This window comes from Neophocaena asiaeorientalis, unplaced genomic scaffold, assembly GCF_003031525.2.
Source record: "Neophocaena asiaeorientalis asiaeorientalis breed wild unplaced genomic scaffold, Neophocaena_asiaeorientalis_V1.1 scaffold170, whole genome shotgun sequence".
In the NCBI taxonomy this organism is placed as follows: Eukaryota; Metazoa; Chordata; class Mammalia; order Artiodactyla; family Phocoenidae; genus Neophocaena; species Neophocaena asiaeorientalis.
Window position 1 is genome coordinate 534,113 of NW_020172463.1, and position 24,859 is coordinate 558,971.

At 40.4% G+C, this 24,859-nt stretch overlaps 1 protein-coding gene across 5 annotated transcripts in view; it reads left to right on the top strand.

The window, feature by feature from the left end:
• Nucleotides 1-24,859, top strand: part of NAPEPLD (N-acyl phosphatidylethanolamine phospholipase D) — a 44,498-nt gene that overhangs the window by 5,775 nt on the left and 13,864 nt on the right. For all 5 annotated transcript variants that reach the window (XM_024738084.1, XM_024738085.1, XM_024738087.1 and 2 more), the window contains one exon: nt 8,144-8,450. In XM_024738084.1, coding sequence (XP_024593852.1) covers nt 8,144-8,450 — 307 coding nt within the window. The remainder of the gene's footprint in view (nt 1-8,143; nt 8,451-24,859) is intronic.

Consider the following 24,859-nt stretch of genomic DNA (forward strand, 5'->3'; position numbering starts at 1 on the left):
AAAAAAAAAAAAAAAAAAATTCTTACTTGAAAGTCCATTCCTTTCTTATTCTTTCCTCATATAGTGTGTCAATTTCATATGTAGACAAACTGTCCATCGTGTGTAAATGTATGCGTGCCTTTCGGAGCCCATGTTTTAACTGGGTGAATGTGAATGCTGGAGCGCGTATCGAATATCATCACAGAAGAATTTGACATAAACGTCTGATGTTCTCGGCAACATTCTCTCAGTTAAGCATGATTATGTAGAGCTTTATAATTTCTTTTTGCTTAGCTGCCCAAATATCTTAAAATCATACTTTATAATAAAGCTCATCTCCAATTTAGTATACACTGCCCACATTTTAATACATTTTGTTGAAGGCATTACTATGCATATATATGGTACCCTGAGGCTGCAGAGTGATCAGTCTTTCAGGTTTTCCCAGAACTGAGGGCATTCCCAGGATATAGGACTTTCAGTGCTAAAACTGGGAAAGCCCCGAGGTGTTGATCCTCTTACCTGAAAGTGTCTCTTCATTGGACTTGTAATTTTAAACGAAAATAATTTAGCAATTAAATACGATAGTTACATCATTTGAAATCGCCGTGTGATATTAAAAGGGCAATTATAGGGCTTCCCTGGTGGCGCAGTGGTTAAGAATCCACCTGCCAATGCAGGGGACACAGGTTCAAGCCCTGGTCTGGGAAGATCCCACATACCCCGGAGCAACTAAGCCTGTGCGCCACAACTACTGCGCCTGACTCTAGAAGCCCACGAGCCACAACTACTGAATGCCGCGCGCCTAGAGCCTGTGCTCTGCAACAAGAGAAGCCACTGCGATGAGAAGCCCACGCACCGCAATGAAGAGTAGCCCCCGCTCGCCACAACGAAGACCCAACACAGCCAAAATAAATAAATAAATAAATAAATAAGTACATTTATAAAAAGAAAAATAAGGGAACTGGTATTTATTGAGTGTCTACTAAGTGCTTTTTACTTTGAGAGGGGATAAAAGAGACATTGGAGAATAAAGACATTGTTGAAAGCAAGAAAGGCTAGCCTTGACCATACTGTTGGCTGTATGCAACTAACTTTAGAACCTAGGTATCTGTTTAAGATAAATTTATTGGATTTTCTGTGCATATTGAACATGATTAGTGGAAAGAGCATGGATTTTGGAGTCTGATCAACTTGGGTTGGATTTCCAGGTCCAACTGTTACCAGCTTTTTGACTTCAGGTAAACTATTAACCTCTGTGAACCTCTGGTATGTCACGTGTGACGTGAGGATAATATCTATCTACCTTGAGGGAATGTTGTGAGGATTAAATGAGAATGAATGTATAAAATGTCTGACACATATAAGTGCTCAATAAACGATATACTTATAGTAGTCATGTGTGCTGCTCTGTGTACCCATGTTTGGATTAGGAAGGCTCTGTTTTTGGATAGTTACTTTGTGTGTTTTTATAGCGTCCCTAAACTTCCAAGTTATGGTCATTGTATCAGTTAGGATTAGTTTGGGGAGGTCCAGAGTCGCGAGGTCCAGGCTTGGTACGTGACCTGTCTGAAGTCCTAGTCGTCTATGCCATTCCTACAAGTGGCCATGATACTCATGGCTCAAAATGGCTCCAGGCAGCAGGACGCAGGAAGAATCCAGAATGCCTCCCTTTCCTATATAAGAGTTCTGCTTCGATTGCATCGGCCATCCCTAGCTGGAAGGTGTGGAAATGTAGTCATTAACTGGTGCATAGCTACCCTAAGTAAAACTGGTGTTCTGTTACTGAGGAGAAAAGGGGGATTAGATTTCATGCTAGGCATCTTCTGGTCTCTACCACTTTGTCACCACTTTACCACCATAGAATTCAACTACTGAAGTATTCCCTAAGATTTTTCAATTTTTATCTCCATAATTAGTAGACTTAGAGGGAATGCCCTTTGTTGAATTTTGTCTCATTGTCCTTTGGTTACTTTTGCTTCTCCTGTAATTTTTTTCCCAGCAGATTCTCTCAGAAACAATTAACTCTGTCTCAGTGAAGAGTGATTAGGATTTAAGCTCCTGTTCATTTATTCAGTCAGTAAATAGTTATTGAGCACTCATGATGTACAGGCTGCTGTGGGTTATTATAGACAATGTCAGTTATTACTGAGTGTGGTTCCTTTTTTTTTGGTTTGGCTTATAGTTGGCATATAGTTGCTTGCAGTAGTCTCTTATGATTCTTTGTATTTCTGTAGTGTCCATTGTAACTTCTCCTTTTTCACTTCTTTTTCTTTTTTGGCTGCACCATGCAGCATGCGGGATCTTAGTTCCCTGATCAGGGATTGAACCCGTGCCCCCTGCATTGGGAGCATGGAGTCTTAACCACTGGACCACCAGGGAAGTCCCTCCTTTTTCATTTCTAATTTTATTGATTTGAGCCCTCTCCCTTTTTTTCTTGGTGAGTCTGGCTAAAGGTTTATCTATTTTGTTTATCTTTTCAAAGAACCAGCTTCAAATTCTTTTTTCTGTTCTTTTATTTGTCTCTATTTTATTTATTTCTGCTCTGATCTTTATGATTTCTTTCCTTCTGCTAACTTTGGGTTTTATTCTTCTTTCTCTAGTTGCTTTAGGTGTAAGGTTAGGTTATTTGAGATTTTTCTTGTTTCCTGAGGTAAGACTGTATTGCTATAACTTCCCTCTTAGAACTGCTTTTGCTATGTCGCATAGGTTTTGAATCATCATGTTTTCACTGTCATTTGTCTCTAGGTAGGTATTTTTTGATTTCCTCAGTGATCCATTGGTTGTTTAGTAACAACGTGTTACTAAACGTGTTATTGGTTAGCCTCCACGTGTTTTTTTAGTTTTCTTTCTTTGTGATTAGTTTCTAATCTCATAGCGTTGTGGTCAGAGAAGATGCTTGATATGATTTCAATTTTCTTAGATTTACTGAGGCTCACTTTGTGGCCCAGCATGGGATCAGTCCTGGAGAATGGTCCATGTGCACTCAAGAATGTGTATTCTGCTGCATTTGGATGGAATGTTCTATAAGTATCAATTAAGTCCATTGGTCGACAGTGTCATTTAAGCCCTCTGATTCCTTATTGATTTTCTGTCTGGATGATCTGGATGGTATTTCTTCTTGCTTCTGGCGTCTGCCCCCTGGTGGGTGAAGTTGGTCCAGGGTCTTGTGCAGGCTTCCTGGTGGGAGAGACTGGTACCTGCCTGCTGGTGGGTGGAGCTGGGTCTTGTCTCTCTGGGGGGCAGGGCCGTGTCAAGGGGTGTGTTTATAGGCGGCTGTGGGGTCAGGACGACCTTAAGCAGCCTGTCTGCTGATGGGTGGGGCTGTGTTCCCACCCTATTGGTTGTTTGGCCTGAGGCGTCCCAGCGCTGGATCCTGCAGGCTGTTGCTGGGGCCGGGTCTCTGTGCCAAAATGGCGACCTCCACGGCAGCCCATGCTGTTGAATACTTCCTGGGGCCTCCGTCACCAGTGTCCTTGCCCTCACAGTGAGCCACAGCCGACCCCGTCTCCCCAGGATACCCTCCAAGACCCGCAGGTAGGTCTGGCCCAGGCTTCTATGGACTCACTGCTTTGCCCTGGGTCCCAGTGCACATGAAACCATGTGTGCACCCTTGAAGAGTAGAGTCTGTTTCCCCCGGGACTGTGTGGTTCCTGCACTCAAGCCCCACTGGCCTTCAAAGCCAGATGCTCTGGGGGCTCCTCCTGCCAATGCCAGACCCCCAGGCTGGGGAGCCCGACATGGGGCTTAGAGCTCTCTCTTCTTTTGAAGACCCTCTGTGATATAGTAATTTTCCAGTTTGTGGGTTGCCCACCTGGCGGGTATGGGATTTGATTATATTGTGAAAGCACCCCTCCTACCGTCTTGTTGTGGCTTCTTCTTTGTCTTGGGGTGTAGAATATCTTTTTTTGTAGGTTCGAGTCTTTTTGTCAGTGGTGGTTCAGCAGTTAGTTGTGATTTTGCTGTGTTCGTGAGAGGAGATGAGCTCAAGTCCTTCTGCTCCGCCATCTTGTCTCCTGCCTATGAATTAACAATTTTATATTTGCTCTCCTATCTTTAGTAAAGAAGGGTCGTCTTAATACACTGCTAGATTACATAGCTAATGAAACTATTTCAGTTCATTGAAATGTCTGCACAGGGCTTTGCAGGTTAAAATTAAACTGTCCTCCCCTCCCTTCGCATGCAGTACAGATTTCCTTGAGAATGGTGTTAACCCCACCGGCATTTAGGAGACTGATGGGAGGGCAGATATGTCCCAAGCATGGGAAGTACACTGGATAATAAATAAGAGAGAATGTTCTGTGGGAGTTACATGCACAACATGCATCGGCAAAGAAAATACTGCTTTGTTTTTCCGTGAATTTCATTTTTAACTCAGTTTATTGACTGAACCAGTTTTGCTAAAAAGCTAAAGGAAAGCAAAGCAAACATAAACTTAATATATAGTACCTAGGAGCACACTATAAAATGGTGTATTTCATCAGTTTTAAGACATTCCGGTTTTAACACCGTCCATGTCAGGATGAATCATACAGTGCATGACATAATTAGAGTTGATAACATTTTAACTTAGTGGCACATAAAGTAACTGCCTTACAAGTTCATGGTGTCTTAAATTGGATGAAAATCAGTATAACGTAAAGATCTTCATCAAGTTTTGAACCTCCTTTTTTGTTTTTTTGTTTTTTTTTTTTTTTTTTTTGGTACGCGGGCCTCTCACTGTTGTGGCCTCTCCCGTTGCGGAGCCTGTGCTCCGGACGCGCAGGCTCAGCGGCCATGGCTCACGGGCCCAGCCGCTCCGCGGCATGTGGGATCTTCCCGAACCGGGGCACGAACCCGTGTTCCCTGCATTGGCAGGCGGACTCTCAACAACTGCGCCACCAGCGAAGCCCTGAACCTCCTTTTGAAACACAGTTTGTTGATAGTGTACATGTACTCATGAGTATGCCCCTCCCCTCGCGCTTAGTGTTGGCCTGAAGTCAAGGCAGCATTTTCATTTAACGTTGTTAACTTTGGAGACAGACATATAACAAGAAATAATTGGGAAATCTGCCACATTTAAATAAGGAAACTCCAGCCTTGATATGTTAAGCTAGACATGTTTTCTGAATCTGCAAAGCTGAAAGCTAGTTAACGTAGCAGGATCCAGTCTTCCTTAGTTCTAGTTTTCCTGTCATTTTATCTTTGGTATTTAAGGATGACCTTTGTGAGATTATTGCTGTATCCACTACGGAGTGACCAGAAGAGTGATGTTTGATGCGGAGTCTTCTCATGACCCAGCCCTCAGGCGGGCTTGGTACGTCTCCACGAGCTGATGCTCCCTTGGTCACGGGACCACCTGTTGACAGAGCCCATCATTGTGCACATTCACCAGCCAGAGTTCTAGTACTTTTCCTCCAAAAGAATGAGTCCGGGTTGTCACAGTTTAGGTTATGTCTTTCTGGTTCCTTCCCATCATCTCACACTTAGTGCATAGTGTGAAATGGTGCATCATAGTGCCAGCATTTTGTGTTGTTTCGAACAAATTTTGTGGTCATACATAATCCTGTATCGATGTCCATATTGCTACTCCCTCCTGCCACCCCAAGGATATTTTAAAAAATCATGTGCAAAAGCCCTGTGATGATGGCAAGGTGGCCCTGAGGCGGGAGCATGATGCATTTGAAGAAATAGACGAAGGGCCTGTGTTTGGAACAGAGGAGAGTGTGGGCGGGGCCAGAAATACACACCCTCATGGACCATCTTACTGACCTTTGCCCTCATTCTGAGAGTAAAGGGCATCCTCTGGGGTTCCCCCCCTCTTTTTTTTTAAAAGTCAGATTTGCCTGTAAAAAGCTCACTCCTGAAGTCTGGATTTTGTGTGTGTTGCGGCTGGGGTATCCACCTTGACTCTCACAAGCCTCTCTTGCTTCTTATGTCCCACGTACACTAGACAACTAGATGTTGTCTGAAAACCCTGCATTGACTTTTTTGTGTGGTTTTGAATCAGAGTGCCCTTTTCTTTTTTCCCCCTTATTTCTTGATTGTTTAAACAATGAGCCAATACTTTATTATATATTTGGTAGAATTATTACATATGTGTGTTTATATGTATATGAATATTTATGTCTGTGTGTAACGAATGCAAACACTCACAAACTGTTTATCATCACAAGAGGTGGCGTGAGGTCAGCTCTGCCATCGGACATTATCTTGTCCAGAAGTGACTTAAACTCTCTAAACCTGTGTATTTTCATCTGTTAAGTGAACTAAGGTTTAAATGGCTGATCTTGTGTTTCTGCCCTTTGTAAAGGCCTCGGCCTGTAATTATGACCCAGGTAAAGCCATTCTGTAAGAGGAACTGAGGTAACTCTCCCAGATCCATTGCTTTCTAATAAAATTTAAAGAATTTAGATGGTTTAGGGAAAAAAGAATTAGCCCTTGGGTGAGTGGCAAGCATTTTATGTACATTATTATGTCCTTGAATCCTTTGAAACCCCGCTTGAGATAAGTAGATATTTTATAGATGAGACAATTGAGGACTAGAAAGGTAAAGTCATTTGCCCAAGACATAAAACTGGTTAGACTGCCTTAGCTGTCAGGCTGTCCCACTAACAGCTGTGCCTGAGCAGCAGTGGGTGCTTCAGCTTCCGTGAGCTGTGGTTTCTTAACACCTGTTTTTCTCCAGATCATAGACTATTTACTCCAGAAAGTTTTGGGGGGAAAAAAGTTCTGGTTGAGTGTATGTGTATGTGTACCTCATCCTGGGGTTTGAGTTATTTCCCTTTCTTCCTGGGTAATATTTCTATTTAAACAGCACTGTAGTCAAAAAATAATACTTGTTTCTCTGTTATTGTGCTTATTTTTCTTGGGGTTATAAAGAGTATTGTGTATTGTGTATACACAATACACTTAAACTAAACAGAAAGCAAACGTTTGTTTAACAGAATAGGAAAGAGATGAAATTCATGGAAGAAGAATGTATATTCTTACTGCACTGTTTCTCACTTTCATGTGTCTGGAATCCTGTATAGTTCAAAAGCAAGGATTTCAGTGCCTTGAGTTAAGTGGTGTACGTGGGCGTAGGAGCAGTAAAGAAAAGGGCAGCTGCAACCCCTCACGTTTGTTGAGCTGATGTATATGATGCATGTGACTATGTGCATACATGTATGTTACATTTGCTATATACATTTTACATACATGTTCTAAGTGCTTTACTTGCATATGCTTTTTCAGTCCTCTCTCAATAACCCTTTGGAGGCAGGTAGTATTATCTCCATTTTACAGATGAAGAAATCAAGGCACAGAGAGGATAGGACACTTGCCTAAGGTTACAGAGCTAGGTTACATGTGCAGTTCTACATCTGAGTTAATTCAAATTTGTATTGTTAACCACTTAAATACATTGTTGAAATGTTTCTCAACTAATGTGTATCTCCTTCCTGGGGATTTGGATTCATTGTACTTTTTGGGGAGCATTAGTAACAGATTGTCTACAAAGTAAAAATAACTAGGCCTAATGGGGTTATATGTAAGTCATTTGAATTACTGAAGTATCTTGGAGGAGCTAAGACGATCCTTCTTATTATGTTAACAATAATACTTTAAAATGAAGGTATAAAAGTATTACAGATTCATGAAGGTGCTTTTTTCTACAGAATGTCATTGAAATGGAAAATTTTCATGTTTAAATGCTGGCTAGTAGAGTAGATTTGTTTTGAATTATAGCACATAAGGAATTTTTTTGTTTGTTTGTTTTGTGGTACGCGGGCCTACTCACTGTTGTGGTCTCTCCCGTTGAGGAGCACAGGCTCCAGACGCGCAGGCTCAGCGGCCATGGCTCACGGGCCCAGCCGCTCTGCGGCATGTGGAATCTTCCCAGACCGGGGCAGGAACCCGTGTACCCTGCCTCGGCAGGCGGACTCTCAACCACCGCGCCACCAGGGAAGCCCCACATAAGGAATTTTTTAAAGGTTTGGCAGTAATAAGTAAAGCAAACACCTTTTCTATTTAGCAAGCAGTAATACTGGATTCTAAAATTGTATTTTGCAGGAAGAAAGTTTGAGCCTAATAGAGACATTGTTATAAGTTTGAGGAAATTTTTATTGGTTAAGAAATAATACTATGTGTATGTTTTAATGTCTGTATGTTAAACTCAGTATATTCCCCCTCCCCCTTTTTTTAGCTCTTCAGGAAAGGACATGGATGAAAATGAAAGCAACCAGTCCCTGAGGACAATTTGCCAATATCCTAAAGAAGCAGTAAGAAAGCGCCAAAATTCACAGAATTCTGGAGGAAGTGATTCTTCTAGGTTTTCCAGGAAGAGTTTCAAACTGGATTACAGACTAGAAGAAGATGTAACTAAATCAAAGAAAGGAAAGGATGGGAGATTTGTTAACCCTTGGCCAACGTGGAAAAATCCCTCTATTCCAAATGTTCTCAGATGGCTGATGATGGAAAAAGATCACAGCAGCGTTCCATGCTCCAAAGAGGTAGCATTTGGCTTTCTGAGTGCTGCGCATTTGCTCTTAATATATGTATTACTTAACGTTGCTGTGAATTGTATTATGACGCTCCAGTTAGCTAATTGAGCCCTTTTGTATGGTAAGGTTCTGGGGAGATGACATGAATAAGGTGCCTTCGAGTTCACAGTTGAGCAGCAGAGTACATGTGTGAATAACCAGCCCTGATCTGGTGGCAACTAGAAGTAGGAACGGATGTCTTAAAAATATAGGAAAGGACGCAATTAATTCTGACTCGTGGGATTGGAAATGGCTTTACAGAGGAGATGATATTTGAGCTGGGCCTAGAAAGATAAAAACTATTTGGCAGTGGTTTTCCAGGTGGATGATGGGCGTGGGGAAGGTCACAGAGGAGAGAAAGTGCATGGCATGTTCTAGAAAATAGTAACCTGTGTTTTGGAATATGAATTATAAGGGTTAAGCCTGGAGCGCTTGGCTCTTCATCCTTGGAAAAAGCTGCTAAAGTTATAAAAGAAGTTGTCAGATAACCTTCCACTCCTTTAAAAATTGGGAATAGGTTATACTGGGCTTTCAATATGCTAGTTATACTTAGGATGAGACTATTAACCTTTGGCCTATGGTTTATGAGATGAGTGAGATTTAACTCAGCAGGGAGTCGGTGGCTCCCAATGGCAGTAGCTGTTTTCCTCCTTTCTTAGTTTCTTGCCCCTCTACACCTCCTACCCCGCTTGGCCTCTCTTTTCCAACAACCCCTGTCCTGCCAGGCCTTGTGGGGAACTGAGAGATGAGGAACTAGTAGACATTGGAAGTGGGTGGGATGAAAAGAGTGGAGGTATCCCTGAAGCGTTGATCTGCAGTAAGGCAGGAGGCTGGGGAGTGGGTCGGTGGTGGTGGTGTTAGATCGTTTACCTTAGTAAATGTGTCCATTTTTCTTTAAAGGATGTGAGATTTAAAAAAACCCAAAAAACCCATATTGTCACTTTGATGCTAAAGAATGTTCATAGTATTAATCCTAGTTAACAGAATTGAGTAACATGAATAATATTTTCTCAGCACTGTTTAAGAATGAGTCAGGATATTAATAGATAAAACCTTAGTGTATGTTTCAACTTTGTGGATGGGAGGAACAAGAAAATTTTATGTCTTCTGGAGAACCTGGTATGAAGAGAAACATGGAGTCAAGCTGTGAGAAGAAGGGTTTAGGGTAGGAGGCCAAGATGGGTAGGTTACCTGTTCGGTAAAAATTCCTTCCTGGTTTTTGGGCCACAGTTTCTAAAAATACAGTGGTAGTAATGGTGTCTTTAGTTTTCTTTCATTTCAAACAGGAAAGTGAGTGACTACATGAAGGCGGAAATACATCTCTGAACTCTGATGATTTGGAGATATTGAAGAAACTGGGTTCAATTTCTGAGAACTCACCAGGCCAGTTGTTCTTAAACTCCACTATTCTAGGTGCTAGAGAGAGAGCCATGAAAAAGCAGAAAGACAAGGGCTTCCCTGGTGGCGCAGTGGTTGAGAGTCCGCCTGCCGATGCAGGGGACGCAGGTTCGTGCCCCAGTCCAGGAGCAGCTGGGCCCATGAGCCATGGCCGCTGAGCCTGCATGTCTGGAGCCTGTGCTCCGCAACGGGAGAGGCCACAACAGTGAGAGGCCCGTGTACCGCAAAAAAAAAAAAAAAAAGCAGAAAGACAGCTGGGCTTCGTTGGGCCTTCGGTTTAATGGAAGAGAGACAATAAACAGATAAGAAAATGATGTGGGATACTGAAAGATGATTTGTGCTTTGAGGAATAATGAGGCAGAAAAAGGAAGTTGGGGGGTGGGAGCTGAATTCTTTAATGAAGTGTAAGCTTTCTTTTTATTTTTTTAAAGTCAGGAGTTCTTTGTTTTTCTTTGCTTTTTATTTTAATTTTTATTTATATTGGAGTATAGTTGATATACAGTGTGGTATTAGTTTCAGATGCACAGCTAAGTGATTCAGTTGTACATACACATGTATCTATTCTTTTTCAAATTCTTTTCCCATTTAGGGTATTACCTAAATAATGAGTACAGTTCTCTGTGCTAAACAGAAGGTCCTTGTTGATTATCTGTTTTGTATACTAGTGGGTATATGTTAATTGTGAACTCCTAATTTATCCCTACCAGCCGTGTTTCCACCCACCCCCGGCAACCATAAGTTGGCGTTCAAAGTCTGTGAGTATATTTCTGTTTTGCAAATAAGTTCATTTGTATCATTTTCACCTTAGACTCTACCTTCGAGCTATATCAGATGACATTTGTCTTTCTGTGTCTGGCTACTTCACTTGATGTGATCATTGCCGGGTCCAGCCAGTTGCTGCAAATGGTGTTGTTTCATTCTTTTTTATGGCTAATATTACCTTGTATATATGTACCACATCTTTATGCATTTGTCTGCTGGTGGACAATTTCGTGGCTTCCACAACTTGGCTATTGAAAATAGCCCTGCAGTGAACGTTGGGATGCATTTGTCTTTCCAAAGTATGGTTTTCTCTGGATATATGCCCAGGAGTGGGATTGCTGGATCATATGGTAGATTTATTTTAGTTTTTTAAGGAACCTTCATACCGATCTGCATAGTGGCTGTTACCAGTTTACGTTCCCACCAACAGCATAGGAGCGTTCCTTTTCTGTACTCACTCTCGAGGATTTGCTGTTTGTTGACTTTTTAATGATGGCCACTGTAACTGGTACGAGGTAATACCTCCTTGTAGTTTTGATGTGCTATGATAATGAGTGATGTTAAGTATCTTTTCATGTGCTTTAAAAAACAAAACAAAACAAGAAAAAACCTCGTGAGTAAAATTTACCTCCTGAAATGGGCTTATTGAAAGTCGCTCTGTTTTCAATTCTCTTTCCGATCACCTACCACACTACATTTCTAGAGGCCATTGTTCATTTAAGCCTCATAGGCCTTGTGAATGTGAAGTGCCCATAAGCACTGGTTTCTTTTTGTTTTTACTTTAACATCTTTATTGGGGTATAATTGCTTTACAGTGGTGTGTTAGTTTCTCCTTTATAACAAAGTGAATTAGCTATACATATGTTCCCATATCTCTTCCCTCTTGGGTCTCCCTCCCTCCCACCCTCCCTACCCCACCCCTCTAGGTGGTCACAAAGCACCGAGCTGATCTCCTTGTGCTATGCGGCTGCTTCCCACTAGCTATCTACCTTACGTTTGGTAGTGTATATATGTCCATGCCTCTCTCTCGCTTTGTCACAGCTCACCCTTAAGCACTGGTTTAGAGTTGTCATTCCAGGAAACAAGGCAGCAGCATTTCTGGTTGCCCAACTCTGGTTACTCGGGCAATGAGAGGCTTAGGGAAAGTCCTGCTGCTGCGTTTTAAATGAGTGGAATGTGCCAGAACAGACAGCCAAGGACTTGTGTCTCAATACTTCCACCCCCTTCCCTTTCCCCCTGGGACAAATCCCAATCCCTGCCAAAGCGCTGTGCTGAGGGTGCTGGCATCAGTAGGTGGGGTGAGTCTGCGGAAGGAGGCTGGAGGTGGGAACCCCAGCACCAGGAGACATGGGGACCAGGTGACTTTTCAGAGCTCTTCCGGCCCAGAGGGTCCACCATCCTTTGGCTGCACTAGGCTTGGCCTTACTGTCAGAGGTACATCGTGGATCTGGAGATTGTGGTCCATCCCGAAGGGATCAGGCACTGCAGGTCCAAGGAGAGCTCATTTGCTGGCATATCCTTCCCAGCTCCCTAACCCCCATGACATCCAGCCTTTGGAAACCAAGGCTGCTGGGGCTCCAGGGATGTGAAGCTCTCTGGGTCCCAAGGCCCGAGGAGAATGTTGTAGGAATTTCGTTTTTGCTTTTGTTTCCTAATTTAACATTTAGTTTATATTGGAGTATAGTGGCTTTACAATGTTGTGTTTGTTTTAGCTTTAAGCAGCTTGATTCAGGTAAACAGAGACACATAGCTACTCTTTTTCGGACCCTTCCTGTATAAGTTCTTTCAGATTGTTGAGTAGCGTTCCCTGTGTTAGACAGTAGATACTTGTTGATGATCTATTTTATGGATATTAGTATGCAGGTGTTAATCCCAACCTCCTAAGGTATCCCTCCAGCCCCACCTTTCCCCTTTGGTAACCATATGTTCGTTTTCTAAGTCCGCGACTGTTTCTGTTTTGTAAATTTGGTTATTTGTATCAATTTTTAGATCTCACCTGTAGGTGATATATGCTATTTGTCTTTTTCTGTCTGGCCTATTTCACTTAGTATTGTCACCTTCAGGTCCATCAATGTTGCTGCAAAGGCATTATTTCACTCTTTTTATGGGTGATAACCTTTTTTTTTTTTTTTGCGGTAGGCGGGCCTCTCACTGTTGTGGCCTCTCCCGCTGCGGAGCACAGGCTGCAGACGCGCAGGCTCAGCGGCCATGGCTCACGGGCCCAGCTGCTCTGCGGCATGTGGGATCTTCCCGGACTGGGGCACGAACCCACATCCCCTGCATCGGCAGGCGGACTCTCAACCACTGCGCCACCAGGGAAGCCCAGAGTAATAACCTTTTTATGTTCCACATCTTTTTTATCCAGTCCTCTGTCAGTGGATATTTTGGTTGCTTCCATTTCGTTGCTATGTTAAATAGTGGTGCAATGAATTTTGTAGTGTATGTGTCTTTTCAAATATGTTTTTTCCAGATATACACCTAGTAGTGGGATTGCTGGATCATGTGGTCCCTCAAATTTAATATTTTATGGAACCTCTATATTGTTCTCCATAGTGGCTGTTACTGGGGTACATTTGCACAACAGCCTAGGAGGATTTCCTTTTCTCCACGCTCTCTTTAGCATGTATTGCTTATTGACCTTGGATGATGGTCATTTTGCCTGGTAGTATGTGATACCTCATTGTAGTTTTGATTTTCATGTCTGTAATAATTAGGGATTTAACATCTTTTCATGTGATTTTTGTTCATCTCTATGTGTTCTTTGGAGATTGTCAAATTTAGATCTTCTTCCCGTTTTTTATTTGTGTGTGTGTGGTACACGGGCCTCTCACTGTCGTGGCCTCTCCCGTTGCAGAGCACAGGCTCCGGACACGCAGGCTCAGCGGCCATGGCTCATGGGCCCAGCCGCTCTGTGGCATGTGGGATCTTCTTGGACCGGGGCACGAACCCGTGTCCTGTGCATTGGCAGGTGGACTCTCAACCACTGCGCCACCAGGGAAGCCCCTTCCCCTGTTTTTGACTGGGTTGTTTATTTGTTTGATTTATAGCTTCATGAGCTCTTTGTATAATTTGGAGATTAATCCTTTGTTCATACTTCATTTGCAAATATTTCTTCCATTCTGTGGATTGTCTTTTTGTTCATGATTTACTTTGCTATGCAAAAGCTTTTAACTTTTATTATATCCCCCTTTTTATTTTGTGTTTATTTTCATTACTCTAGGCGGTGGATCCAGAAAGATACTGCTCTGATTTTTGTCAAACAATTCTGCCTGTGTTTTTGTCTAAGAGTGCCTGTTCTCACATTTAGGTCTTTAATCTATTTTGAGTTCTTTTTTCTTTTTTTTTTGTGGTACGCGGGCCTCTCACTGTTGTGGCCTATCCCGCTGCGGAGCACAGGCTCCGGATGCGCAGGCTCAGCGGCCATGGCTCACAGGCCCAGCCGCTCCACAGCATGTGGGATCCTCCCAGACCAGGGCATGAACCTGCGTCCCCTGCAACGGCAGGTGGACTCTCAACCACTGCACCACCAGGGAAGCCCCTTGAGTTCTTTTTTATGTATGGTATTAGAGAATGTTCTTGTTTTACTCTTTTACATGTAGTTTTCCAGTTTTCCCAGCACCACTTATTGAAGTGACTGTCTTTTCTCCATTGTATAGTCTTGCCTCCTTTGGTAGATTAATTGGTGCGTGAGTTCACTTCTGGTTTTTCTCTTCTATTTATTTATGTTTCTGTTTTTGTGCTAGTACCATACTTTTTTGATGACTGTCACTTTGTAGTATAGTCTGAAGTCAGGGAGTCTGATTCATCCATCTCCGTTTTTCTTTCTAAGGATTGGTTTTTGTATTCTCGGTCTTTTTTGTTTCCATACAAATTAAAAAAAAATTTTTGTTCAAGTTCTGTGAAAAATGCCATTGGCAATTTGATTGTGATTGCATTGAATCTGTAGATTGTCTTTGGTATTATAGTGATTTTGACACTACTGATGGTTCTAATCCAACAACATGGTATATTTTTCCATCTGTTTATGTCATTTTTGATTTCTTTCATCAACATCTTATAGTTTTTAGGGTACAGGTCTTTAGCCTCCTTAGGTTGGTTTATTCCTAGGTAGTTTATTCTTTTTGATGCGATGGTAAATGTGATCATTTCTTTAATTTGTCTTTCTGATCTTTCATTTTTAGTATTAGTAATGCAAGAAATTTCTGTGTATTAATTTTGTATCCTGCAGTTTACTGAATTCATAGATGAGCTCTAGTAGTTTTCTGGTAGCATCTTTAGGATTTCCTATATATGATATCATGTCATCTGCAAACAGTGGCAGTCGTATTTCTTCTTTTCCAGTTTGGATTCCTTTTATTTCTTTTTCTTTTCTCATTGCCGTTGTTAGGACTTCGAAAACTATGTTGAATAAAAGTGGCAAGAGTGGACATCCTTGTCTTTTTCCTGATCTTGGGGGAAATGCTTTCAGCTTTTACTGTTGAGAATGCTGTTAGCTGTGTGTTTGTCATATGTGGCCTTTATTATGTTTAGGTAGTTCCCTCTATGACCACTTTCTGGAGAGTTTTTATCATAAATGGGTGTTGAATTTTGTCAAACGTTTTCTGCATCTATTCAGATGATCATATGGTTTTTATTCTTCAGTTTGTTTATGTGGTGTATCACAGTGATTGATTTGCAGATACTGAAGATCCTTGCATCCCTGGGATAAATACCACTTGATCATATTGAGTGATGTTTTTAATGGATTGTTAGATTCAGTTTGATAGTATTTTGTTGAGGATTTTTGCAACTATGTTTTTCAGTGATATTGGCCTGTAATTTTCTATTTTGTAGTATAGTTTTCTGGTTTTGGTATCAGGGTGATTGTGGCTTATGAGTGGTTCTTAAACTCCACTGTTGTAGGTGCAAGAGATACAGCCATGAACAAGGCAGAAAGGAAACCTGGCCTCCTTGGAAGTTAGGTTTATTGGAAGAGAGACAATAGTCAAGTAAATGATGTGGAATATTGAAAGATGATTAGTGCTTTGAGGAATAATAAGGCAGAAAAGGAAGGAAAAGGAATAATAAGGCAGAAAAGGAAGATGATTAGTGCTTTGAGGAATAATAAGGCAGAAAAGGGTGAGAACTGCATTCTTTAATGAAGTGTAAGCTTTTTTTTTTCTTATGGCACTTGATACTTCATTGTTAGGTTGTCCTCCAAAAATATGGCATCAGTTTACACTCCCCCCAAAAGTATGAGAGAGGATCTATTTTTCTCTACTCCTAACCAACAATTAGCTTTGTCATTAAAATAAAAAAGACCTTTGCTGATGAACGGTGAAAGATGATGACACTTTAATTTACATTTCTTTTTTACTTCTAATCAGGCTAAACCATTTTTAAGTTACTTAGGCTTTTGCGGTCTTATTTTGTGAATTATCTTCTAGTATTCTTGGACCTTTCTTCCATTGAAGTGTTACTTTTTTTCCTTACAGATATATAGGAATTTATTTATGTTTAACTACTTTAATCCTTTCTCATAGATGTTGCAAAGTTTTGTTTCCAGCTCATCATGTTCTTTTTTTGAGGGGGTAGGGGGACTTTTTTTAACACAGAAAAGTTTTTAATATTTATGCAAATATGCCAATATTTTATTATTTTTTCCTTTGTGTGCCTAAAAAGGCTATTTCTGCTAGCTATCAGATACGTCATCACCTGTATTTTGGTGTTTTTTTTCACTTTTCAAAATTAATTATTTAATCCATATGGAATCTAGTTTGGTACATATAGGGTGCTTTACATATCTATGTACGTCTTAGACAACCAGCTCAGATATAAACACCATTTATTAAATTCCAACACTGTTTATTAAATCATCTTCTATTTCCTCTTTGATTTGAAATTCCAACCTTATATTCAATATTCATGTACTTGTATATATGCCAGTATACCTGTTTTGGAATATCCTGTTCCAATGAGCTGTCTTTTCTGGCAACAAGATCACACTGTTTTAATGTTTATAAATTTAATATTTGATTTAATATCTGTGCTCATTTTCATTTAGGTTTAAAAAAACCTTCTGGCTCTTCCTTCCTATTCTTCAGATGAAATTTATAAATATTTTTTTTATTTCAAAAAAATTTTTTTTGTTATTTTGATTGAAATTGAGCTAAATTTTTGAATAAATATTCCGGGAGAAACATTTCTGCAAAAGCGATTTTTTATCGAGGTATATGATAAGTCTTTCTACGTATTCTTTTTTTTTAAATGACTAGTCTAGAAATCATAATAATTCAGTATACTGATAAATTCTTAAGTTCCGTTTCTTTTTTTTTTTTTAACATCTTTATTGAAGTATAATTGCTTTACAATGGTGTGTTAGTTTCTGCTTCACAAATGTAGTGTCCTTCTTTGCTCTTGTAATAGTCTTTATTTTAAAGTCTATTTTGTCTGATATGAGAATTGCTACTCCAGCTTTCTTTTGGTTTCCATTTGCATGGAATATCTTTTTCCATCCCCTTACTTTCAGTCTGTATGTGTCTCTAGGTCTGAAGTGGGTCTCTTGTAGACAGCAGCTATATGGGTCTTGTTTTTGTATCCATTCAGCCAATCTGTGTCTTTTGGTGGGAGCATTTAGTCCATTTACATTTAAGGTAATTATTGATATGTATGTTCCTATTCCCATTTTATTAATTGTTTTGGTTCGTTATTAAGCTTTTTTTTTTTTTAAGGCAGTTTTTTTTTAGAAAATGTCAAAAAGAAGGCTATGAATGCATTTAAACAGATGTGGCATCATGTAAGAGAGAAGACTCATTTGTCTTAATCCAATTTTTATTTTCTTATCATTTACCTACATCTTGTTTCTCCTTGTTTCCAATAAAAGCCTAGAACTAACTAGATTAAATGCATGTTGACTTCTTTTATTTTCATAGATAACTATAAGTCCATACTTTATCCCTTTAAGTTGCCCAGATTATTAATTTTTAAGAACTGCTAAGTGTGATAGAGTTATTCATTTAAAAAAATTTAAAGACTATGTAAAGAATACTTACTTCAGATCGTTAGGCCAGTTCAGAATTTAATCAAATTTCTCGAAATTATTTTAATTAGATATTGGGACGCTAGAGTTTAATAATACAGATCTTCAAATTATTGTTTTGGAAGAAGAGGATAATATGATATATGTAGGGTTATGATGACTATATAATGGAATTTACATCATTGTAGTATGTTATGTTTAGGTATATGAATATGAAAGTGTTCTGGAAAAAACATGTGATTAAAGTATAAAATAATAGAACAGCTCTAAACAAAGTGAAAATGGGTTATTAGCAGAGCTACACAATTGCATTGCCTGGTTAGACAACAGTACTTCGTTCCTGATATTTGCCTTTTCTGGGTCATTGGAGCAGTGGGTCTGCTCACAGGCTTCAAGTGGTTCGTGTGCTTTGTGCTCTCGCAGTGGCTCAGTGACCTTCTCTGATTGTTAGTGTTGATGATGGTCGCCAACAGTTAGGAGAAAGGAGGTTGGAGAACTTCAAAGAGGGAGAGAGGCAGGCACCTCCGAGTTTCATTAGTGGAAGGAGGCCGTCCTTATCAGTTACTGCTGTAGAAGTGAGAGGGACAGTCATATTGGAGTAGGAGAGAGACACGGGACTGAGGCTGCACAGCATGGCCTAGTAGAAAAAGTGGGACACCAGGAGTCTGGGAACCAGGCTCAGGCTCAGGAATCCTGTCCATCAAGGAACTCTTTTTTTGGCGGGGGGTGGAGGGGAGGGATCTATGAAGTTAGGATAAGAGAGTTTCGGTGACGAGGATTGTTTTGAGATTCGCGTGACACATGAAAGTACTTTGAAAATCTCACGCATTCTTTAAATGTATGATATTGAAGAATAGGATGCCCTTTGAAAAAATGATCCGTACCAGTTATTTTATATTTGTACTGTAGTAGGCCAGCAGGTTGCTTTTTTATTTTTATCGAGGGAAAAAAATGCATGTATACAGGTTTTTTTAAAAAAATCATATTACCGACGGGCTTATAAGACAAATACCAGTCCCCTAACCAGCCTCTGCCACCCAGGCCCCTTTATTTCCTTTGGAGTTTGTCTTCATATTTTTCTTTTTGTTGTGGTATGAACACTTAACATGAGATCTACCCTCTTAAATTTGTCAGTGTACAATGCATTATTGTTGCCTGCAGGGACCATGTTGTACAGCAGATCCCTGGAGCTTCTGCATCTTGCTTAAGTGAAGCTGTGTGCCCACTGGTAGTAACTCCCCACGTTCCTCTCCCCCCCAGCCCTGGCAACCACCATTCCACTCTTTGGTTCTATGAGTTTGACTATTTTAGATACCTCAGATATGTGGAATCACGCAGTGCTTGTTTTTCTGTGGTCCTTCACATTACTATCAGATGTAACTCACTCTGTATCCCTCCCCATCTCTCCCGTGCTTCTACTTGAGCTTTCCCCTTACTATTTACATTATTGTGACTATGTCAGTATTTTTCATTGAGGAACCAAGTAATATAGTATGGCCGTGTCTCCTGTCTCACATACTTTTCCCTCTGAGGTTAATGATCCCTCCTTTTTCGTCTGTTGAACTTTCTATGTATTTATGACTGATCATTTCCCTCCTTCCCATGGCTTCTCAGGACCATCTTCCCGAGGGGGAGACCTTCAGGAGGTTTTCAGCACCAGGCTCCAATCTGGGCTGATGCCCTCCAGGCTCTCTGTGGCTTCCTTCTGGGTTCTCCTTCACCGCCCTCCTGGGCCCCTTTCCCTCCTCACTGTGGCCCTGTTTCCTGCGTCCCACCTCTTCCCCCTCTTGGATATTTTCTCCTTTTGGTGGAGCGCACTCTTAACGAGCTTCCTGAGAGGGGGTACACGGGACGACAGTTTTTTGAGACCTTGCTTGTCTAAAATGTCTTTATTCTCACTCTTTATTCTAAATTGAATTATAGTTGGTTTACAATGCTGTGCCAATCTCTGCTGTACAGCAGTGACTCATTTATACACAAAGAGACATTCTTTTCTTATATTCTTTTCCATTATGATTTATCACATGATACTGAATATAGTTCCCTGTGCTTTACAGTAGGACCTTGTTGTTTATCCATCCTGTATATAATAGTTTACATCTGCTAACCCCAAACTCCCAGTCCTTCACTCCCCTGCCCCCTACCCTTTGGTAACCACAGGTCTGTTCTCTATGTATGTGAGTCTGTTTCTGTCTTGTAGATAGGTTCATTTGTGCCATATTTTAGATTCCACATATAAGGGATATCATATGGTATTTGTCTTTCTCTTTCTGACTTGCTTCACTTAGTATGATAATCTCTGGTTGCATCCATGATGCTGCACATGGCATTATTTTGTTCTTTTTTAAGGCTGAGTTTATTCTCATTGTTGATTGATAGTGTGGGTAATGGAATTTTAGTTTGGAAACAGTTTTCTCTCAGAATTTGAAAGCATTACCTCCATGACCTTCTTTTTAGTATTGCTTTTAGAGAAGTTCAGTGCCATTTCTTGATCCTTTGTGTGGGACCTTGATTTCCTCTGTGGCAACTCTGAGGATCATCTCTTTGGCACCAATGTTCTGAAGTTTCACCAGGATGTGTGGTTCTTTACTTATCATGCTCGATGCCTGGTGGGCCCTTTAGATGTAAATATCTGTTGCCTTCAGTTCTAGGAAATTTTCTTGTCTATTTCCTTGAAAATTTCCTCCCCTCCATCTTTTCCTTGTAAAACAACTACTGATTATATTTTGGATCTCCTAGATCAACCCTCTGTAACTTTATTTCCCCTGTATTTCATTTCTTTTTATTTTTTTGTTTTGCTTTCTGACAGGTTTCCTCAAGAATTTGTTTCATTTTTAAATCAGTATGTGTTTTCACTTTTTTATGTGATGGGTGAAAATGTCATAATATGAAATTTAAAAAAAGAGTAGAAAATATGAATATCCTATGATCTTAACCATGCATAAAAATAGAACTGCATAAAAATAGCATAATGTTTAACAGTGGTTGTAATCTCTGCACATGGATATAATGGATGGCTACTCTTCTTATCTTTATGTTATATTTTCCAAATATTTTATAAAGCACATTTTCTTTTATAATCAAGGAGGAGTTTAAAAATATTAAGCCATTTTGATGCATCTTGTACTCCTAATACGGATAGTGCGGCAAAAATATACAACATTAGCATTCATATTTAATTGAATTGGTGGTATTTTGGTAAAATCAATCTCTATTCAGTGTTCACCTATATCGTCAAAATAAATATGAAAAAGAAATATTTTTAATTTAAATCTTAAATATGAGTTGCACAGTACAGATATTAAAGTTTCCTAAAACAGCACAAAGATACTTTCAGTTGGAAGAAAAGGATTAACTCAAGTCCTCTTTAAAAGTGATTTTTTTTTAGAAAATATGGTTTGAACAGATTTTTGTCAAATCTTTCATTCATGTACAGAAACATATACTTAATAAGTATAGTAACAAGAATGTGGGTTTCATTGTTTTGAAGTTAACATTATCTATGCCATGGAAAGAGTTATGGTTTAATGAAGAGAGAGGGTCTTGAGAGTCAGAAGGCCTTGATTCCACTCCTGATTGGACACTTACTTGTTGTATGACCTTGGCAAGTATCTTAGTGACCCTCTGCCTTGGTCTGGTTTTCTGTGAAATGGCAGTAACATCTGCTTCACAGAGTTAGATGACAATGTAGTTAAAGCATCTGGCAGAGTAGTGGTTGAATAAATGTTGGGATTTTTCCCTTTCCCCAAGAAAAGTGAAACATTAACTAGTGTACAGGTTAATAACAGGCTTGAGGATTTTCCCATTTGTAGCTTTAAAAAAGGAGGACCAACCAAGAAAAATCTTGATCTAGTAAAGAAAAATGCCAAGTGGGTGCTTGATTTCTGTAAATAAACAAGAATTTCCCCATTCTACGTACTTTTTCAAACTCTGATTAGGATAAAAAGTAAAAAACTATTTTTTTCTTTTTGGAATCTCAGTTGTAGGCACTATTTCTTTGAGTTTCATGGGCCAGCAGTGTTAGAGATCAAATTCTTTAAAATAAGCTACTCTTTTGCGATGGATGGGATTAGAAACAATATAGCATGAGGAAAGGACCTTGAAGAAAAGTGTGACTGCTTAATTCAGATCTCTTGTCAGACGTTTTACCTTTTTTAAAAAACAGCTTTGTTGAGATATAATTCCCGTATTATACAATTGACCTGGTTAAAGTGTACAATGTGACAGTTTTTTGGTACATTCAGAGTTGTGCAACCGTCACTACAATCTAATATGTTTTTATTATCCCAAAAAGAAACCCTGTGTCCTGAGTCATCACCCCCCAGTTCTCCAGCCCCTGGAAATCACTAACCTATTTTCTGTCTATGGATTTGCCTATTCTGGAAACTTCATATAAATACGACCGCACAGTGTATGATCCTTTGTGATGGGCTTCTTTCCACACTTTACCTGTTAGTACTGCGTTTGGAGAACAAGTTGAGGCTGCCAGAGGTGCTCAAGGTTTTGTTTCCTCTCAGCTGTCAGTGGATAATGCCAGATATTAAACTTTAAAATGACTTTTAAACTTACAGCAAAAAAAATGCAACAATTTTCAGGGAGTTTTGTTTCAGATGTTTTGATGCACTGTTTAAACATGATGCTACTTAAATTTTTTTATAGTTTTATTAACACAATAGAAGCTCCACATATTCAAAAAGTAAAATCTGGCGAGTTTGGATATCTGTATAAACCTGCAAAATGATCACCATGATCAAGAAAATGAACATATCTGTCATCTCTAAAAGTGTCCTTGTGTCCACAGTAATCCACATCTGATTCTCCCCCACCTGAATCCCAGGCTGTTATGGACTCACCCTGGAGATATTGCGGGTTCAGTTCCAGACCACTGCAAGAAAGCCAGTCATACCAATTTTTTGGTTTCTCAGTGCATATGAAAGTTATGTTTGCCTAATTAAAAATACTTTATTGCTAAAACATGCTAACCATCATCTGACAATGCAAGGTTGCCACAAACCTTCAATTTGTAAAAAAACAAACAAAACAAAACAAAAAAACACTGCAGTATCTGTGAAGTGCAATAAATAACAAGGTTATGTCTGTACCTTTTTTTTTTTTTTTTTTTTTTTTTTCCCGAATACTTGTGTTTTTTAAAAATATGTATTAAATGAGAATACTTGGGAGTAAGGTGGCGTGAGGCAGAATGTGTGGAGGCAGGCGGCGTGCCCTCGTGTGAATGCTGTAACTTCTGTTTTTTTGTCTGTAAAATGGAGAGAGTTAATAACACCTACCTCCAGCATTGTGGTATTAAATGAAAAAAATTTTATGAAGCAGCTAGCCCAGTTTCTAGCACATGGTAAGCACTCCATGCATGTATTTTGTGTTATACAAAAGTACTCGATACATTAGATAGTGCTGCGTCATCATCGTCACGTGCCTCGTGTGAAGCCTAACACATGCTAGGGACTCAGCTGATACGCATTCCCTCTCCTTTCTTCCATAATTCTTGATAAGCACACCGTATGGCATTTGTTAACCAACCCTAACTACCAGCTTTGAGAACCGAGTTGAAAAATTCATTCACTCATCCATTCAACAAGTTTTATCGTGCATGCCGTGTATTAGTCATTGAAGCAGGCACTGTGAATGATTCCAAGTTGAATAAGACACGGGCTGCATCCTGTGTACAGTTAACCAGGGTAAAGAGCAGAACATCCATGGTGTGCAAACAGGTGGCATGGGAGTGGAGAGGGAGAGTGAGCAGTGCCGGCTGTGGAGACTCAGGGATGGCTCCGTGAAGGGCGTGCGATTTGATTAAGATCTTGAAGGGATGAGAGAGAGAAGGAAGAGGGTCAGTGTCGTGCCGGGCTCCTAAGCTCAGGCTGGGAGCGAGGTGCAGTCCCAGTGTTGGGGGGAATACAGAGCCGTGTGCAGGAACTGAGTGAAACAGCTGGAAAGGAGGAGCAGCAGTCCACCAACAGGCTTACCACTGGGTTAAGGAGGTAAGACGTGCTTTGTCAAGCAGTACAGAACCAGTGACGATTTTTCAGCAGGGGAGAGAGTTACGCCATCAGAAAAGTGTTTGAGGTGGCTCTAGTGTGTGGAATGAGTTGAAGGAAGATGGCTGAGCCATCAGGAGGACTTGAACATGCCTGGATGTTACTTAGGATCTTAACTCGGATCTTAACTCTTAACTATGAGTAAGGCAACAAGTAAATATGTAAGGGATCGATAGGGGTGGTGCCTGATTGCTTGTCGGGGTTGGGGTGTGCTTCCTTCTTCTTTTGCATTACTTACAGAGGGCTTACTGTGTGCCAGCCTCTCCTAATTCAGCCCCCAGTAATGACATGTAGGTGCAATTATTATACCCATTTTTCAGATGAGGAAACTAAGGCTTAGGCTGGCTAAGAGCTATCTTGTCATTCTCCACCTTCTGGGCCCATTTCCTGTTTGGACCAGCTCAGTGACCTCTCAGTTTCCCTTCACCTGCATCTCCCCCATCTGCCCTTTGCTGTCTCCTTTGTCCAGCTCTTTGTCTCTCCTGGCAGCTCTTGTGACACACCCCAGGTCATCATTTAAACTTGAAAAGTGGTTTCTCTAAACGTGAATTGGGTCATGTCTTTTTTTTTTCTTTTTTTATCGATGCTTCCTCACTGTCTGGGTGAAGCGTGGGATTCAAGGCTTTTTACTGGGTTCTGATCCTATAAGATTTCAGTTTGTCTTCTGCCCCCCGAACGCCACATTCCTACTTGGCTCTGTGCCTTTGCTTGGGCATTTTCTCCACCTGAAATGCCCTTCCCCCTTTTCTCTGCATCAGGAACTTCTCACCATTCTTCAGGAACGCACACAAGTTACTGTGTCTGTAATGCCTTCCGCAGCTGGGCTCTTCATTCCTTCTTACTGGGCTACAGCATGCCTTGTATTTTATTTATTCAGTACGATGCCTTTTTCAAAACTGATTTGCAGCAGCTTGTAAAAAGACATGTAGCAGTAAAAAACGAGATGGATAAACATACAAGAGCAAATGGACAATTAGGGTAGAAAAATAAAGCCAAGAAAGGTTAGCATAGAAATCTGTTCCATTGTTGCCTGCGATGTGCCCTGCCCTGTTCCCTTCTGCATATGGGCTGGAGGAGTCTTCAGCTTTTACTCTGAACTTCCTGTCAAAGCAAAAGTCAAAGCAGGATTGTCAGTTTTCCCAATG